This window comes from Cercospora kikuchii (genome assembly GCF_019650295.1).
Source record: "Cercospora kikuchii DNA, contig_00003, whole genome shotgun sequence".
In the NCBI taxonomy this organism is placed as follows: Eukaryota; Fungi; Ascomycota; class Dothideomycetes; order Mycosphaerellales; family Mycosphaerellaceae; genus Cercospora; species Cercospora kikuchii.
In genome coordinates this window covers 859343-876326 of record NW_025408584.1, presented here as the reverse complement: position 1 = coordinate 876326, position 16984 = coordinate 859343, and the positions used below count along the sequence as shown (strand labels likewise).

General features: G+C 52.9%; 8 protein-coding genes across 9 annotated transcripts; 7 read left to right on the top strand and 1 right to left on the bottom strand.

Annotated features, from left to right (window-relative positions):
- Window positions 1–60: 60 nt before the first annotated feature.
- CKM354_000474300 (uncharacterized protein) lies at window positions 61–1352 on the top strand (the record flags this gene model as incomplete). The annotated part of the gene is made up of 3 exons (XM_044799992.1): window positions 61–89; window positions 216–901; window positions 952–1352. The coding sequence occupies 3 exons, from the start codon at window positions 61–63 to the stop codon at window positions 1350–1352; spliced, it is 1116 nt and encodes a 371-aa protein (XP_044655927.1).
- Window positions 1353–1674: 322 nt separating this feature from the next.
- Window positions 1675–2700, top strand: CKM354_000474200 (uncharacterized protein; the record flags this gene model as incomplete). Of its 2 annotated transcripts, XM_044799991.1 has the most annotated exons (2): window positions 1675–2106; window positions 2174–2263. In XM_044799991.1, the coding sequence occupies 2 exons, from the start codon at window positions 1675–1677 to the stop codon at window positions 2261–2263; spliced, it is 522 nt and encodes a 173-aa protein (XP_044655926.1). The 2 variants fall into 2 exon arrangements, with proteins under 2 accessions (XP_044655926.1, XP_044655925.1); XM_044799990.1 differs by having other exon boundaries at window positions 1675–2700.
- A 449-nt stretch (window positions 2701–3149) lies between these two features.
- CKM354_000474100 (uncharacterized protein) lies at window positions 3150–5359 on the top strand (the record flags this gene model as incomplete). The annotated part of the gene is made up of 2 exons (XM_044799989.1): window positions 3150–4496; window positions 4544–5359. The coding sequence occupies 2 exons, from the start codon at window positions 3150–3152 to the stop codon at window positions 5357–5359; spliced, it is 2163 nt and encodes a 720-aa protein (XP_044655924.1).
- Window positions 5360–6167: 808 nt separating this feature from the next.
- On the top strand, window positions 6168–6755 carry CKM354_000474000 (uncharacterized protein; the record flags this gene model as incomplete). The annotated part of the gene is made up of 3 exons (XM_044799988.1): window positions 6168–6242; window positions 6310–6538; window positions 6601–6755. The coding sequence occupies 3 exons, from the start codon at window positions 6168–6170 to the stop codon at window positions 6753–6755; spliced, it is 459 nt and encodes a 152-aa protein (XP_044655923.1).
- A 141-nt stretch (window positions 6756–6896) lies between these two features.
- CKM354_000473900 (uncharacterized protein) lies at window positions 6897–7247 on the bottom strand (the record flags this gene model as incomplete). The annotated part of the gene is made up of 1 exon (XM_044799987.1): window positions 6897–7247. The coding sequence occupies one exon, from the start codon at window positions 7245–7247 to the stop codon at window positions 6897–6899; it is 351 nt and encodes a 116-aa protein (XP_044655922.1).
- A 508-nt stretch (window positions 7248–7755) lies between these two features.
- CKM354_000473800 (uncharacterized protein) lies at window positions 7756–8472 on the top strand (the record flags this gene model as incomplete). The annotated part of the gene is made up of 1 exon (XM_044799986.1): window positions 7756–8472. One exon carries the CDS (start codon window positions 7756–7758, stop codon window positions 8470–8472), a length of 717 nt encoding a protein of 238 aa, XP_044655921.1.
- Window positions 8473–10189: 1717 nt separating this feature from the next.
- Window positions 10190–12584, top strand: CKM354_000473700 (uncharacterized protein; the record flags this gene model as incomplete). Its single annotated transcript, XM_044799985.1, has 3 exons — window positions 10190–10456; window positions 10563–11922; window positions 11974–12584. 3 exons carry the CDS (start codon window positions 10190–10192, stop codon window positions 12582–12584), a joined length of 2238 nt encoding a protein of 745 aa, XP_044655920.1.
- Window positions 12585–15429: 2845 nt separating this feature from the next.
- Window positions 15430–16881, top strand: CKM354_000473600 (uncharacterized protein; the record flags this gene model as incomplete). Its single annotated transcript, XM_044799984.1, has 3 exons — window positions 15430–15694; window positions 15955–16695; window positions 16751–16881. The coding sequence occupies 3 exons, from the start codon at window positions 15430–15432 to the stop codon at window positions 16879–16881; spliced, it is 1137 nt and encodes a 378-aa protein (XP_044655919.1).
- Between the last annotated feature and the right edge of the window lie 103 nt (window positions 16882–16984).

Genomic DNA, 16984 nt, shown 5'->3' with positions numbered 1-16984 from the left:
CAGCCGTTGTCTCCTCGAGATCCACTCACTCCTTATCCAAACACTTTCACTGCAGGCAACATGGTTGTGGGATCGGTTCTCGTCACTGGGTATGTGTGTTACTGCTTCCGACAATGCCATTGTCCATCCTCGCGCCATGCGATTGGGGAGAGCCTGTTTACTTGGACAGCTTTACATTCGATTCCCTGCAACTGTGACTGATTCTGGTCGAATAGTGGCACGGGCTACATTGGCTCTTTCACCGCCCTTGCGCTTCTCGAAGCCGACTACAAGGTCGTCATTGTCGACAACCTCTACAACTCCTCCGACGAGGTCCTCAACCGCATCGAGCTCATCAGCGGAAAGCGACCAGAGTACGAGAAGATCGATATTACGGACGAGAAGTCTTTGGACGCTGTCTTCGACAAGCACCCAGACATCGACAATGTCATCCACTTCGCCGCGTTGAAGGCAGTGGGAGAGAGCTCCGAGATCCCACTCGACTACTACAATGTCAACGTCTACGGCACACTCTGCTTGCTCCGCAGCATGCAGAAGCACAATGTCACCAATATCGTCTTCTCGTCCTCCGCGACCGTGTACGGCGATGCGACCAGATTCCCGAACATGATCCCAATTCCAGAAGAGTGCCCGTTGGGCCCAACCAACCCATACGGAAACACCAAGTTCACAGTTGAGACTATGATCACAGACTACATCAACGCTGAGAGGACAAGGGCGAAGAAGGAGGGCAAGAGCGTCGAGGCACACAACGCTGCGTTGTTGAGATACTTCAACCCAGCAGGAAGCCACCCTAGCGGAATCATGGGTGAGGATCCTCAAGGTGTGCCATACAACTTGCTGCCGCTTTTGGCTCAAGTTGCTGTTGGAAAGCGGGAGAAGCTGCTTGTTTTCGGAGATGGTGAGTTATTTGCTTGGATAAGAAATGGCGGCTGTGCTAACATCTGCCAGATTATGCTTCCAAGGACGGCACAGCAATCAGAGATTACCTCCACGTTGTCGATCTTGCTGAGGGCCACGTTATCGCACTCAACTACCTTCGCCAGAACAGCCCTGGTGTCCGAGCATGGAACTTGGGAACTGGACGTGGCAGCACCGTCTACGACATGATCAAGGCGTTCAGCAAGGCTGTTGGTCGCGATCTCCCATATGAGGTCGCTCCTCGCCGTGCCGGTGATGTGCTTGATCTCACTGCCAACCCTACCCGCGCAAACACTGAGCTGCAGTGGAAGACCAAGTTCACGCTCGAAGATGCTTGCGCAGATCTTTGGAGATGGACCGAGAACAACCCTCAGGGTTACAGACAGCAACCCCCCAAAGAGTTCATCGACGCATTGAAGAACAAGAAATAGATGGTCTGTTGTGCTGCGAATCTATATAGAGGGTTGCGGGTCGGCAAACAGTGATAGAGTTGGCTAGAAAAGCGATTGGATACCCAGTAGATGACAGGAAAGGATTTGCATATATTGAAGTCTTGCTTCACTATCACACTTCAGCGTATTGCCTCTATATTGCTACACATGTGACCCCGATAGACGTGCGCGTGCGTACCCGTTTCGTCGGCAAGGTGGCCCCACGTCGGAAGCTGTGCAACTTCACATTGCACTTTCGCCATTGACCGCATACCACCACGAACAGATTACCGGAACCCACAAAGGACGAGGTAGCGAGAAAATGGCCGAAAGCTCATCCTCCTCCACCTTACTCACCCGCTTCAAATTCCAAAAAGTCCTCAACACCGACCAACAAGGCCGCCGCATCATCCTTCAAGGCACAATTTCCAGCGAACCAGCCCTCCTCCTCGCAGAAAGAGGCGCCTTCCCCACTCCAAGCACCGCCACTTCAGATCAAGACGAAACAAACAAGTCCATCACAGCCTTCTATTCCTCTTTTTCCCGTCTCCTCAGCCATGTCCAACTCCTCGGCGAAAATGACATTTACCGCTGGTATCTAGCACATTCCCTTCCAGAAAATAGCGCCGATGAACCGACGCCGCCGGATCTCAAGATCAATCTCATCTGGCCTGCGACGGAGAAACATTTTCGAAAATATGCTTTTCAGCAGATGCGGGTTGTTCTGGAGACGAAGGAGATTTATGAGAAGTGGGTAAGGAAGTATATGGAGATTTGTCGGGAGGAGGGGAGATTGAATTGGGTGTTTAATATTATCGAAGGGAGGAAAGAGCAAGAGGATGTTTTGTATCGGAGTTCGGAATTGGAGGCTGCGAAGGGAGATGATGATTTTCTGTTATTGCCGGATCTGAATTGGGATCGCAGGACTTTGGGAAGTTTGCATCTCTTAGCTCTCGTTGAGAGGAGAGATATTTGGTCTGTGAGGGATTTGAAGACTAAGGATGTGGAGTGGTTGAAGAACTTGAGGAGTACGATTGCCGAGGCGGTGGAAGGGTTGTATCCTGGAGTCGAGAGGGACATGCTCAAGTTCTATGTCCATTATCAGCCCACGTATTATCATTTTCATGTGCATGTTGTGCATGTGAATCTGGATGCTACGGGAACGCAGGCTGTGGGGAAAGCTTTGGGACTGGAAGCGGTCATTTCGCAATTGGAAAATATGGTGGGTGGCGAAGAGGCGGGGATGCATCTGCTCGATTTGAGCTACACGATTGGGGAGTCAAGTGAGTTGTGGCAGCAGATCTTTCTGCCATTGAAGGAGGGCCAAGAGCCAACAGTGGGCGCATGAAGACGTGCTGCCATCGAAATTTGTGGACCGGGTTCAGCTAACACGGACAGCGGTCCTGCATCGGCATCAATCGCTATCAGCAATGAGAAGCCCCTTTGGTCATCACAGAATTCCGTCAAACCACCTCACGCGACGTCGGATCACAAAATCTTGTACACCTGAACACATATTTGGACAAGCAATCTTGTCTTCTGCAGCCAAATAAAGCAAGAATACATTCACGGCGACCATGAAAGACTGCGGACCGCCACTTCCCGTATAGTATGCGACATGGAGCCTCTATTGCAACAGTGGGTGAGCGATCATCATGGTATAGCGCCGGCAACTGCAATATATCCTGACCACAAGTCCGCTTCACAAATGCACCATCTACCCCATCACAAGCCTCCGCCGTGAAGAGCAGGATACTTCGCATTCTAGCCACCTTCACTGCTGTCCATCATCACCCAATGTCTACGTCACAGAAGCATATCCTCGAACGCCTCGACGACGACTCCCAGCATCTTGATCTTGAGGGTTCAATGCATCCCAGAACCATTGAGTCCCTCCTCGGAGGCCGGGTGGAGCGCAGCGCCCCGCAAGATCCCTCTTTGGCCAAAAGCAAGGATCGCTCAGCGTCTCCCACACCTCCCGAATCTGGCTATGTCTCTCGAGACACCACTGCGAGCAGCTATGATGTGGTCAATAGCTCATCCGGCTCGAGCAGTACCACCGAGGTCGTCTCCACCCAGGATCTTGACGACAAAGGTCGGCCCTGGTGGAAGAGTGTGGTTGCATACCAAGTCTGGCCCATGTCATTCAAGGACAGCAACGGTGATGGTATTGGCGATTTGCAAGGTATAATCTCCAAGCTTGACTACCTCAAAGATCTCGGCATCGATATGATCTGGATGTCGCCCACGTACAAGTCTCCGCTCGACGACTGGGGTTACGACATTTCCGATTACGAAGACATGCACGAACAGTTCGGATCGCTGAAAGATATTGAAATCTTGATCAAAGAAGTCCATTCTCGTGGCATGAGGATCATTCTCGATCTGGTTGTCACCCACACCAGTGTCCAACATGCGTGGTTCAAGGAGAGCGCTAAGTCGAAAGACAATCCAAAAGCAGACTGGTACATGTGGGCTGACAAGCGGCCGGGAAACATGATCGAAGGTCAGCTTGTCGAAGAGCCATCGAATTGGCGTGCAGCCTTTGGTGGAAGCGCATGGACGTATGTGCCTGCTCGAGACCAGTACTATATCCACTTGTTCCTGGAGTCGCAGCCCGATCTGAATTGGCACAACAAAGAGATGCGCGAGGCAATCTACCGATCTTCTGTGAAGTTCTGGATCGATCGTGGAGTCGATGGCTTCCGCTTGGACACCGCGAATCGCTTTTGCAAGGATCCGAAGTATCCTGATGTCGAAGTCAGTGTTCCAGGCAAATGGCAGCCGGGTAGCCAGCACTACATCAATGGTCCTGAGATGCACAAGTGGTTGAAGGAAATCCGTGAGAAAATGGACCGAGACAGCAACGGCAAGGACTTGATGATCGTCGGAGAACTCCCACTCACACCGTATGAGGAACTGCTGAAGTATGTGCATCCCACTCAGAAAGAGCTGAGTATGGTATTCGATTTTGACATGGTGAGACTTGGGAACAATGACAATCCAGATGAGTATGCGAAGCACGAAGTCAGCAACTATATGGATAAGAACGACAGCTATACTCTACCGAAGTTCAAGGATGCGCTGGGTAAGGCACAATCTCTAATCACAGACAGCGGCGCTTGGGGAACAGTGTTCATGGAGGTAAGGATTTAGCACTACCTGTGAAGTCCTTCTGCTAACATTCCTAGAACCACGACCAACCACGCAGCATCGCCAGATACGCCACGCCCGAGCTCAAATACTGGCGCAAAGCTGGCAAGCTGCTCACACTCCTCCAAACCACTCTCTCCGGCACAGAGTTCATATTTCAAGGTCAAGAGATCGGCATGCTCAACATGCCCGAAAGCTGGGGCGTCTCCGAATTCCGCGACCCAGATGCAAAAATCTACGTGGAAGACTACTGCAACAATTACCGTGACACGGATCCCAACGCGCGCGAGAATGCGATTCGTGGCGTCTTCAAAGTCGGCCGCGACAACTCTCGCACTCCCATGCAATGGTCCAATGAAGCCAACGCAGGTTTCACAGGCAGTAACCCCACATGGATGAAAGTCAACGACAATTTTGGCTGGTTGAACGTCGAAGCGCAGAAAGCCGATCCGGACAGTATTTGGAACTTCTGGAGAGCTCGTATCGCTATGCGGAAAGAATTCAAGGAGTTGTTCATGTTCGGAACATTCGCTCTTTACGACCATGACAATTCGGAGACCTTTACGTATACGAAGATGGCCGAGGATGGACAGATGGCATTAATTATCTTGAACTTCTCGAATGAGGAGTTGCCGCTCAATACGCCGCAGAGGCATCTGTTAGGACACGCATACCGCTTGATCGCGAGCAATGTGCAGGATCCCAAGGAGAAATTGCAGGCTTGGGAGGGAAGAGTGTATATCGTGAGAGAGGGTCTGGAGGCGAAGGAGGGAAAGACGAAGAAGGTCAGCGAGGTTCAAGATCGGAAGGTGAGCAGTAAGGCGAAGACGAGTGCATATTCGTGGTGCATGTGAGACGACAGAGCTATCTGGGTTGAGGGAAACATTTGGTACAGGACTAAAGCTTCGTTCCATTGGAAAGGGGCTGCGTAAAGGCATTTGCTTGTTACTTCTCTTGATTTTCTGTACAAATGTATCGATCTCTTGGTTTAGATTCCAGCACAGAATATGTGCAAGCCCGAGACGAGGTCTGCATTCCGTACGTAGAAGACTTGAATCCATCCGCAATCCTAACACTTCACTCGGACCGTTGCCAAGCACAATATGTCCTCTCCCATCACCGACATGGCTAGTGATCGAATATTGAAACAAGCACGCCATCACACGATGGAAGCATGACGTGGGACTCAGGATGCCATTCCAGCTGTCTCATGCCTACACCGGACGGTATGTCGCCTGTGATTGCGGTATATCGCCTATTGTCCTTGGCGAGGGATTATATAGATATGAGAAGGAATATGTGGGTCTATACTGTGGAGTCACGTATCCTTGCCCACATACGCACTAGACTTAGTGTGAAGAGAGACTAATGTGCAACGAATCCTGTATTGCTCAATACGAGCTCTGAGATGCAACGTGATGGACACTGGTGCGTCATTGGCTTTCGGCTTGAATTGAGAAGTGGAAAGAGGATTGATGTTGGTTTTGAGATCATCGATCGATGAGGCGGTTGGTGGTCGAGGTGAGCATGCTCTTGGAATATAAGTACGGGCTTGTCTGCACACAGTATCTAGAACAACAAGTCAGCAATCTACAACGTCGATCAGACAAGAGCTGTCTTTCAACGATATTTTACAAGACCTCCTTCAAAACCAGAATCACCATGCATTTCTCCTCACCCATCAGCGTCGCCATCGCAGGGCTCGCTGTCCTCGCGAAAGCAGATTTCCAAATCTACGTGAGCGAAACGATGAATCCCTTCTCCTCGGTAGCCCGAGCACACCACTGACATATGCTGCTCTCAGCTGGTCGACATCTTCAACATCGAACAAGGCGTGACTGAGCACACCTTCGTCTTCGGTGGCGAGCCAGACTGCAACGACGTCGGCAATGCAATTCCCATCAGCGTCACAGACGACGCGTCCAGTGGCGGAACCCGTTACAAGATTGCCGACACAGCAGTTCCGATCGCAGACTATGATATCGAGGAGCTGGAGCTGAACATCGATGGATGGGGACACTACACCATTTACAGTAAGTATTCACTGCTCTTCGGATGGGTTGTCATGAGCTACCTTGCTAATTCACTTGAACAGAGGATCGTGGATATGTTCTGGAAGAGGCAAGTGGTGGTCCGAATGGCGGAACTTGCACGAGGGACTCGGGAGATGATTTCACCTGCACGACGAACATTCAGACGGCAACTGGAATGAGAGTGTTCACTTGTAGCTCCGAGCTTGGAGGCGTCTAGATGAGTTTGTGCATCCCAGAGTGCGACTTCTTGGGCTTGGTCAGCATCAGCCAGATCGAACTGGAGTCCTCATGTAAGAGGGACCAACGCGTTCTGGATCTGTATGCATCCATTTGTCGAACAACGCCCAGGATCTCGCGCTTAGACTTTCTCATCCTTCTCCTCTTGGCCGTAAAGTCGTCGCCACTCTCGTTCTAGCATCGAGTAAGCGTAATAATCCCAGAACCTCCCATCATGCCAAACCTCATCTCTCAACTTCCCTTCGAGCACGAAGCCCATACTTTCATACAGTTTGATGGCGTTCGCATTGTACCCGCAAACTCTCAAGCTGACTTTGTGCATTGCGGCGCGACGGAAAGCCCAGTTCAAAGCCCAGTTGACAGCTTCTCTCCCGTAGCCTTTGCCCCAGTGCTCGCGATCAATCATTATGCCCAGACTCACATGGCGCAGGAAACGTCCGTTTTCTACGTTGTTGTCTCTGATCGACAACATGCCGATAGACGTGCCATTTGACCTTTCGTCACCATCGGTAGCAGGGAGGTATTTTATTGCGGATAGCATGCATTTTGTGATCAACTGCTCGCGTCGTTTCTTTGCATTGTCTTTGCTGAAGGGTATTGGTAGCCACAAACCAGTGTTCTGGTCAATTTCCGAATCTTGATGAAGGTGCAAGATGAATGCGTCATCAGTTTCTTCTATGGTTCGGAAGCCCAGGCGCTCTGTGTGGAACGTGTTGTCCATGGCGAATGCATAGGGCGAGAGCAACATGAAGAGTCACCTATGATGTTCGTATCGATGCCAAGATACCACTCTAACTCCACGCGCCTGCCCCACGCGTCACAGAACGCGTTCGCGGTTTCCCTGGTGACGTGAGCGTGAAGCACTGACCATTCACCCGTCCCTGGTTCTCTTCTAGAACGTCACAGTTGAATGCACCGCATATCTGCAACCACCAAACGATAGCACAGCACAATTATACCGAGCGCATCCTATCGCCAGCATGCCTCCCAAACGTCGATCAACCGCGCCGCGCAGCGCTGGCCCACAGCGCACCAATTCGCAACAGCAGACACTCTCTTTCCACGGCAAGAACAACAAGGGCAACAAAGTCACCAAAGCGCAATCGCCTCGAGCCGCGAAATCGAGCAAGAAAGATACCGCATTACTAGAAGATCTCGTTGCGCCTGAAGCGCAAGATGTCAAAGTCGAGGACCCGGAACCAGAGCTTGCAGAACCCACGACAGCAGAAAAGGCTATTCAGCAACAAGCTGAGGAAGAAGCAGACGCTCTTGACACTGTCGCTTCCAAGACCTCAGACGTTCTCGGCGGAACCGCTCCAGAGTCTTCGCTCGGCGCCACTAGCGGGACCAACAACGACGGCTGGCTCGGGGACGAAGAGACTCGAGCCCGCAAAATTCCGCAGACGCAGATCAATCGATATTGGAGAGCAAAGGAGCAAGAGCGCAAGGCACCGAGAGTACACCAGGAAGACCTGAGCTTACATGAGAAGATTCTACGAGAGTGGGACATGCAGAGTCATTACGGGCCTTGTATCGGCATTGCGAGGTTGAAGAGATGGAAGAGAGCGAACATGCTGGGCTTGGAGCCACCGATTGAAGTTCTAGCCGTGCTGTTGAAGGAGATGGATGGCGGGGTCACAAAGAGCCAGCGTGCGCATGTGGATGAGTTGATGAGCTCAAGGTTTATTGAGACGTAGTGGGGAGAGTGATAGAGCAATCTGGGGAAGAGGGTCTTATGCAGATCTGTTGCTTTGGGCGTTATGAAGTGGAGGTGGAGTTCAGGTTGCTGGGTACTGGCGTTGCATAGCAAGCATGGCTATCGGTCTCGCATGTCCGAATGTATTGAGCGTAACAGTAGCTCACAATGTAGCGTCCTTTATGACGGTACTGCACGTTTCACTAAACCAACTTGGCTGTCATTGCGAGATTGTGGGTAACGGTGTGATTGCCGCCTAGAGGGGTGCCTCCAGACATGTACGGCGTTCCATGGTCGAGAGAACCACAGTGATGAAGAGCACAATGGCGACAAAGGATGCACAATATGAGTCGCATATGTACAGTCAGCCTGCACGACTTCGCGATCACCACTAGCACCTGTGGCACCTGTCTCCAACACGTCCAACGTAGTACAGCCTCAACCAGATCCCATTGTGACAGTTGAGAGGCTCAATGGGATCGCTGTAGCCAAGGCGGTACGACCACCAACGGGCATTCCTGCCGCTTGAGGCGAGAATCAAGCCTCTAGTGCCAGGTACACAAAACGCGCGTGCAGTCCAGTAGGGGTGACAGGTTCCGAGAATAGTAGTACACCAGTACGGCCAGACCATGCGTTGAGAGAGCAGAGAGTCCCTGCGTCGTGGTCGCAAAAGCGCCCAGCACGTGTACGCGGCAACTACGCGCAAGCGGCGTGTGTCTCTCTTGCGAAGAGTGATCGGGTTGAGCGAGGTGAAAAACCGGAGGGAAATTTCGCTCTGTCACAGGCTGCCGTCGTGGCCCGTGGTCCCAACCGAGGGGCGATGGATGGGACTGTCGCAGCGACACGAAGGACCTCAGCCTCAGCTCGTGGTTGAAGAAGCGGAAGTCGTGGGATGCTTTGTTCGAAGCGCGTGGGTGAGAGCGAACAAGAAGCGACGACGTGTCGCACAGAGAGCTGCAGGGAGAGAGGGGAGATATCTTTGTTGCCTCTGAGATTTCTGGAACTACCAAATTGAGCCTCCCGAACTGTGGCCGCCGATGACAGATGATCAACCATCACTACGTGGGTCTTCTCTGAAGTCTATCTGCTCGTGGAAGGGCGGCGGGAAGACATCTTTTCCTCGCTGTCTCCCCCTCACCTCGACGCATCCAACATCCACCGCGCATTGTTACGGTCGTATAAGCTGACACGCACGCCCTGCAAGCCATCGATCGCCGTTGCAGCACGTGTGGCTCATCCGGAGGAGCTGGAAACTTTTGCTTGCTGAGAGCTTGTTCGCCGACGTCGTTCATTTGGCGGGGAGCACGCTCTGTCATCACTCTCAGACTCCAGAGTCAGAGTCCACCCGCGCCATCCATCCGCCGCCGCGCTCACGCCTCGGTAGAGATACAGCCTCCGTCGCTGCAAAAAGCACACTTGCCCTTCTGGACATCATCCTCCCGCGCGCGCACACGACTGCCGCCCTACCCACGATCGCCGGACCAGGTTGAGCTCGACTCGACACCGCCATTGAACGCGCCCGCCGAGACCGGGAAAAAGCCAGCCAAACAGCAGCGCTACAGCTGCGCAGCAGGCACACCACCGCCGGGCGTCGACCGCCAGCGCACTCAGAGGCCGCCCGTTGGACGTGGACTGGCGCTGGGAGCCCATATCCCGTGCCTGTGCAGGCACACCACCAGAAACAACCTTAGACAACCTTATCCGAGCCCGAAAGCGCCATGAACTCGATCAAACGAGCTTTCAAGGCCGATGCCGCCGAGCAGCACGCCCAAGTGCAGGGCAGCTTGCAGGGAAGCCCAAGTCAGCCCACTGACGCCGACCTGAAAGACGTCCAGCGCGCACAGCAACGGGACGACCTTCATCCCGACGCGCAACAAGAGTTGGCACAACTGCGAAATACGCTGCAGAACAACATCCAGTCGTCGCGTATGCAGCATCATGCTTTCGAGCCGCTATCCCTGCCCGGCTCGCAACCAGTGTCACGAGTAAGCACACATCTCCTCTTTCCTCTGAACTCTGATCTCTCCATCCACCTAGCGTGCTATGAAATGGTCGTGGCTCAGGAAGCTGACGGCACGCCTCCGCAAACAGGTCCCTTCGGGCTCCGCGACTCCCTCCCGGCGATTTGCCTCAGGCTCCGTAGAGGCCTCCCCCAAGCCATCACCGCCGACGTCTGCTGTGCACTCACCGCCGCTGACTCCAGCTGCCAGTCGCTCTCGAGATGGCGGCAGAGCTCCCACAAGCGCCCCCGCCGTGCGGCCGCCTGGTGATATCATGACTCCTCAGCGGTCAGCATCGCCAGCACGGAACGAGAATATCGCCGGTCCCGTCTCAAGTCATCCAAAGCAACAACCATCTCACTCCATTGGTCCTTCCGGCGACTCACAGCCTACGTCAAAGGACGCTTCCCCTAATGGCACCCCTGCGAGCACTGCTCCCGGCACTCCGCGGCCCTTTACTCCCTCAGAGGGAAAGCCGCAAGGCCTACGTCAATCACAGCTAGCACAATCAGAGAGCGGCCAGTCGAAGAGAAACAGCTTCAGATTCGGCGACAGAGATCCATCTGTCGGTTTCACAACTTCCGGTACTGGTCCGTCTCTGCCCGCTGTGCCTGGCGCCGCGAACCCGATGCCCATGGCACGATCGGGATCAGGTACGACATTAGACCAAACAAAGCACGCATTAGCGGACGACAACAGCAGCAAGCGATCGAGCTTCTTTGGCGGGAAGAAGGATCATAGCAGCAACGATAGCTCATCCACACTCGTGGAGAAGGGTCATTCGCATTCGAGTTCCAAGTCGAATCTCAAAAGATTCTTCAAGTTTGGCGGAAAGGACAAGCATGACAAGGAGGAGAAGGACTCACACAGAGGCTCAAAGGACGGAACGAAGACACCCTCGCGCAGTACTACTGGCGATGGCCCCAGCGTACCGTTCGCGGATGATCACGGCATTCAGTCCAAGTATGGCAAATTTGGCAAGATGCTGGGCTCTGGAGCCGGAGGATCTGTGCGATTGATGAAGAGAAGCGGCGATGGAACAGTCTTCGCCGTGAAGCAATTCCGCGACCGACACGCTTACGAATCTGAACGAGAGTACAACAAGAAAGTCACGGCCGAGTTCTGTATCGGTTCCACCTTGCACCACGGAAACGTCATCGAGACGATTGATATCGTGCAAGAGAAGGGGAAGTGGTACGAGGTGATGGAGTATGCGCCATTCGATCTTTTCGCGACGGTCATGACCGGAAAGATGGGACGAGAGGAGGTGACGTGCTCGACACTGCAGATTCTGAGTGGTGTGCTTTACCTGCACAGCATGGGTCTGGCCCACCGAGATCTGAAACTGGATAATGTTGTGATTAACGAACACGGCATCATGAAGTTGATCGATTTCGGTTCTGCAGTGGTGTTCAGATATCCGTTTGAGGAGGAGGTCGTGTTGGCAACAGGTGAGTGCACAACGGCCGCGATATTGATGCGCAAAAGCTAACTTGCTTCAGGTGTTGTTGGATCTGATCCCTACCTTGCGCCTGAGGTATATGATCACTCACGATACGATCCTCGTCCAGCCGATATCTGGTCAATAGCCATCATCTTCTGTTGTATGACGCTCCGCAGGTTTCCATGGAAAGCTCCCAGACTGTCGGACAACAGCTACAGACTGTTTGTCTCGCCGCCAGACCCTGATCAAGACAAGCTGCTGGACCAACACCGACGATCCGTGGCTTCGAAAGCGGCGACAGCTCCGCCTTCGCGTAATCCTAGTGGGAACGACGAAGACGGGAATGATGGCCACAAGGACCACAAACATCATCACCACCATCATCACCGGGAATCGACAGCGGAGAGTGCTCCTGCCAGCAGGACTTCGACCTCTGAGCAGCCGACAATCAAGGGGCCCATCAGATTGCTGCGACTACTCCCACGAGAGACGAGGCACATCATCGGCCGCATGCTCGAGCTGGATCCGGCGAAGCGAGCGACAATGGACGAGATCTTGGCTGATCCGTGGGTGTCAAATGCGCTCGTGTGTCGACAAGAAGAGAATGGCGTGATCATCAAGGCGCCTAATCATACACATGCACTGCAACCGAGCAATGCGAGTGGGTGAGCGTACAGCACGCATATGAAAACGATGATTGTGACCGTGCTTGGATCAGACAAGCGCGCAGCTTTCACCGGTTTGCCTATTCCGGCCGTGGTCGATGATGCGCTTACTTCCAAGGCTTACTCTGATGAGCAGACGCATGACTGCGCTCTGGAAAGGGCAGCAGTCACACCACACCTCCGACTCAAGCAGTTGGAGTGGAAGAGAGAATGACCCAAAAATTCTTGTTTATATTATTTTTTTTTTCCGCGAAATTGGCTGAGCTTCAACAACAGCGAAGCAAAAGAACGGCGGCGTCTCGCAACAGATTGATTATTTTTGCAATCACTTTTGAGCTGTTGTAAGGAGGAAAGCAAGTATTTGTTCCTGGGCCGCTTTTGCCAGATTGTGAAGATTGAGGATTCAGAGAAAGGAAGGAAGCTTTTTGCGTGCGTTTTTGGGACTGGGAGAGAAGGACTCTACACTCCGCTTTTTGAGACAAAGTTTGAGACGCGATGACGGATGCAAAGCGATGGGATTATGAACTACGGAGCGACGGCCGGTGATGCATGTGTTTTGCAATGGGTTGGGTAATGCGGAGAGATGGGGAGTGAAGTAGGAGATGGTCGAGAAATGCGAAGAGGCAGGAGAGGGTGGAATTATGTGATGTTGTGTTTTTTCATGCAGCGAATGTAAAAAGAAAAGAATGCGAACAGAAAGGTCAGAAGTCCACGACATGCTCGAGGAAATTGGTGCTCTGTGATTCTGGAAATGATCGGGTGTTGTTTGTTGGTGTGTGACTTGTTGTTGGCATCCAACGTTTTTCTTAGCATTTGTATGGTTTTGGTGAGTCTGAGCGTTCGGGTCTGGTCTGTAGATTATGCTGTGCAACAGAGACTACTTGCACGTGGCACGAATGTGGGGAGCACGAAGTACACGTACTGTGTGTAGATGGATTCTTGCATAGCTTGGCGTGATAAGGCGTGCTGTTGATGAAATGGTGGTTGGTGTTCCAAGGCGAGCGTGTGGTTGAGTTGTGCTCATCATGAAGAGGATGATGTCGGAATCGTTGCCGTACAGTGGCTGTTGCAAGGATGTGTGAGCTGGAGCGTTTTTGAGCATTTTACTATACGATGCAGTTTGGATTGGGATGTTGCCAAGGTGTCATTTGCAGTGTCCGCTTTCGGACGAGACTTTAGAGATGATGTTTGTTGCTTCAGTGATCGTGGACATGTTGTTAGGTGTTGTTCCCCGTTGGCAACATTTGATGGCGATCTTTGTTGAGCAATATTCTATGATGCTTGCGCGAGTATGTGGCACAAGACAACGTGCAAATCCCATAGCTGGAGCTAGGTAGCTGGAAGCTGCCGTGGCGTGCTATCAGCACCAATGGGCTGAAGGGCCTAGACGCTGGAAAGCTTCCGTGCGGCGTATGATATGCATGATACAGATACAGAGCTGTTGCGCGAGACGATCATGCCAGCCTTGCTCGTTTCGTCTCGTTTCACATGAGAGTGTTGGATGGATTGGGGGAGCTGCATTGATAGCGAGTCGTTGCTTGCAGTGCTGTACGAGGATCGGGTGTGAGCTATCTGTTGGAGTCACAAAGTACCGAATCCTATCCCTAGGTCGAGGGAGAGAAGTGCGCGTGTTGATAGGATAGATATGGGTAGGCTTGGCGGAGAGCGGAGTGGAAAAGCTTGTCGTGGACATGGCGCTGATTAGTACTGCATTCTGCATTGGATGTGCAGAGTGGAACGTCCATCATGGGCAAAAAGAAGCGATGGAATCCTCAACCACAGACTGATGCAAAAGATGATGGGAGTGAGCAACATGACCAACACCTCCTCGACCGGGCCTACACGAACCAATGGCCGGAGCCTTACGCATGCTTCGGCAGATCCCTCGAGGTTCAATAGGTGAGCAGGTAGGAAGTAGCTGTCATTGTGCTTCAGCCAGCGTGTTTCAGAAGTGCAGCTTCTTTGCCCTTTGCAGAGTGTCATGTGTGACTTCACCCGACGGCGTGGCCGAGCAGGAAGGATGGCGCGTGAGAGCTCTGGATTTGCAGCGCATCGTGATTCGAGAAGATTTCCGCCCACCGGCTGCTCGTACACGACGACGATGATGACCTGCGAGGGGACGATGTGTGTTGTGTTTCACACCCATACGTCAAGTCATGCTTGGCTGCAACGCTTGAAACGGACGGGCGAAGTTGAGGTGAGGTGGTGTGGGCAGCGATCGTCGAGAGGCCTGCACGCCGGCTGTCGTGGTGATGATGTGTTGCTGGGATGCACAAGCGAATCGCCCGTGTCGATTGGCTGCGCACCGACCAGCCTTTTCGTCCACTCTCTTCTGTCCGTTATCAAATCGTGCGCGTGCGTCGTGCGTGTTGCGTGTTGCAGAAGGAGAGCTCCCATGCGGCGAATGCGGCCGATGATGATGCATTGCGCCAGCGATAAGCAGTCGGGAATAGGGAGTCCCTCCTCTTGCAACACATCCAGCAGCGCGCGGCTCAGAAAACAAGAAGGCGCCAACCGCACGCCCGTCGTCGTTCTTTCCTCCCCTCGTCCACACGACCAGCCGTTTTCGCGCGCTGCATGCATATGGCTTTTCTTTGCAAAGTCTGGCGCTGATCGAGGCCCCATCCGACGGACGCCGCCAAACGTCCAGCCGCCTCCAATTGCGCCCTTTTCTAGTTGACCACCTGTGCCGCTTCCTTACCACTCAAATACCCACGTTGTCGCTGCTCGCTGCTCGAGGACCACACGCACTGAACTCTAGGGCCTCAAAGTGATTCCACCTACAGCCCATAGATGCCGCCCCAGCCGACTATCCGAGATTTCTGCTGCTTCCGGAAGCGAATGCAGAGATGATCATGGGCCGCTTCCACTCCAAAGGCCATTTTCTCGACATCCACCATGCCAACGCGGGCTACTCTTCTACGACCACCACCACAACCACCTGGCAGCCTCACGCACACATCTACTCGGCCTCGACAAGCTACATCACTCCTTTGAGACTAGCGCCGAGGGAGGAAACGACCCGCATCTCGCTCCAGCGACAACGATATCAGGAACAGCATGCAAAGACGCTGGTGAGCACGAGTTCCATCCCCGGTCTCAAAACCTCTGCTGGTAAGCATCCTTTCTCGATTTTCCACGCCGCTCGTATCTCTCATCACGCGAGGCTTCGCAAGTCCAATCCTCCAAGCTTGGCTCTCCAATGAGCACGGGACTGGCGCTGTGCCGCCGTTGAGCATGATAACATCATATATATCGTTGCCATCCTCCTTGCTGTTATCGTGACGTTTTCTCAATCCTCTTCTTGGGTGTTCGAAGAGACAGAACAAGATGTATGAATGACGGAGTATCTCTAACAATGGCTTTGGTTTCAGCTTTCTTCGCCTCGCTTCGTACGAATTTGAGGTTACACGACTCTCCACCCGCAAGCCCACTTTCCACGCCAAACTCCATGCGAGGATCGACCACAACCTTGCTGCCGCCGCCCTCACCTCTTGCTGGTCCCGTTCTCACCGTCGACATGGACGCTCCGGACACGCCTCTACCGCAGGATAATCCGCTGGCAGGCGTGCCCGAATTATCGTCGTATGTTGCGACTGACGAGTTCGAGAAGAGGGAGGCGTTGAAGTTGGTGGCAGACAGTGTGGCACAGCAGCGGCAAGCAGCCAACCGAGCTTTGCTGTCGCATCCGCTCAATGTGGCTGTCGTCGTTGGCTCGCTGGCTTTTCTGGCGAGATACATGCAGAATGCGCGCTACGATTGGATCGCAACGACGTTGACTTGTATGGGCATCTTGATGACTGCCATGGCGGGATGTCGCTATGCGACGCAGGAGTATATTCGTGCTGCAGAAGATATCAACTTCGACTGGTTAGGCGATGCGGATATTCTGGTTACGAAGTTTGGAGACGAAGTAATAGGAACGGTGATCGTTGAGTGGGTATCTGGAGAGAGTCGAACAAAGAAAAAGAAGGCATGGAAAGGTTTCGTAAGAGCATGGACAGTGCGACTAAAATATCGACACAAAGGAGTGGGAGCAGCACTGTTAGAAGATGCCGTGAGCGCTGCGAAGAAGAAAGGCGCCGAATCATTGGAATTCGCAGAAGACCATGCGAGTAAGTTTTCCTCCGTCTTACACCTGTTGTGAGGCTTTCATTGACATCTGTTTAGACTCTCGGCGTGTGCTTCCGAAGCTGTATAATGGTACCTTGAACTACTACGAGGCCAAGGCGATAGAGCAATTACATGATTTGATGGAGTCCAGCCCGCGGAAGGGAGGGAAGCGACGACTAACGAATTAAAGAGAAACGAATCACTGAGCTGTACAGACATAGATTCCAAATTAATACGCTTTGCGCGGTTTGCGAGAGAATTCGAGACCACGAATGCGATGATCTGGATGTG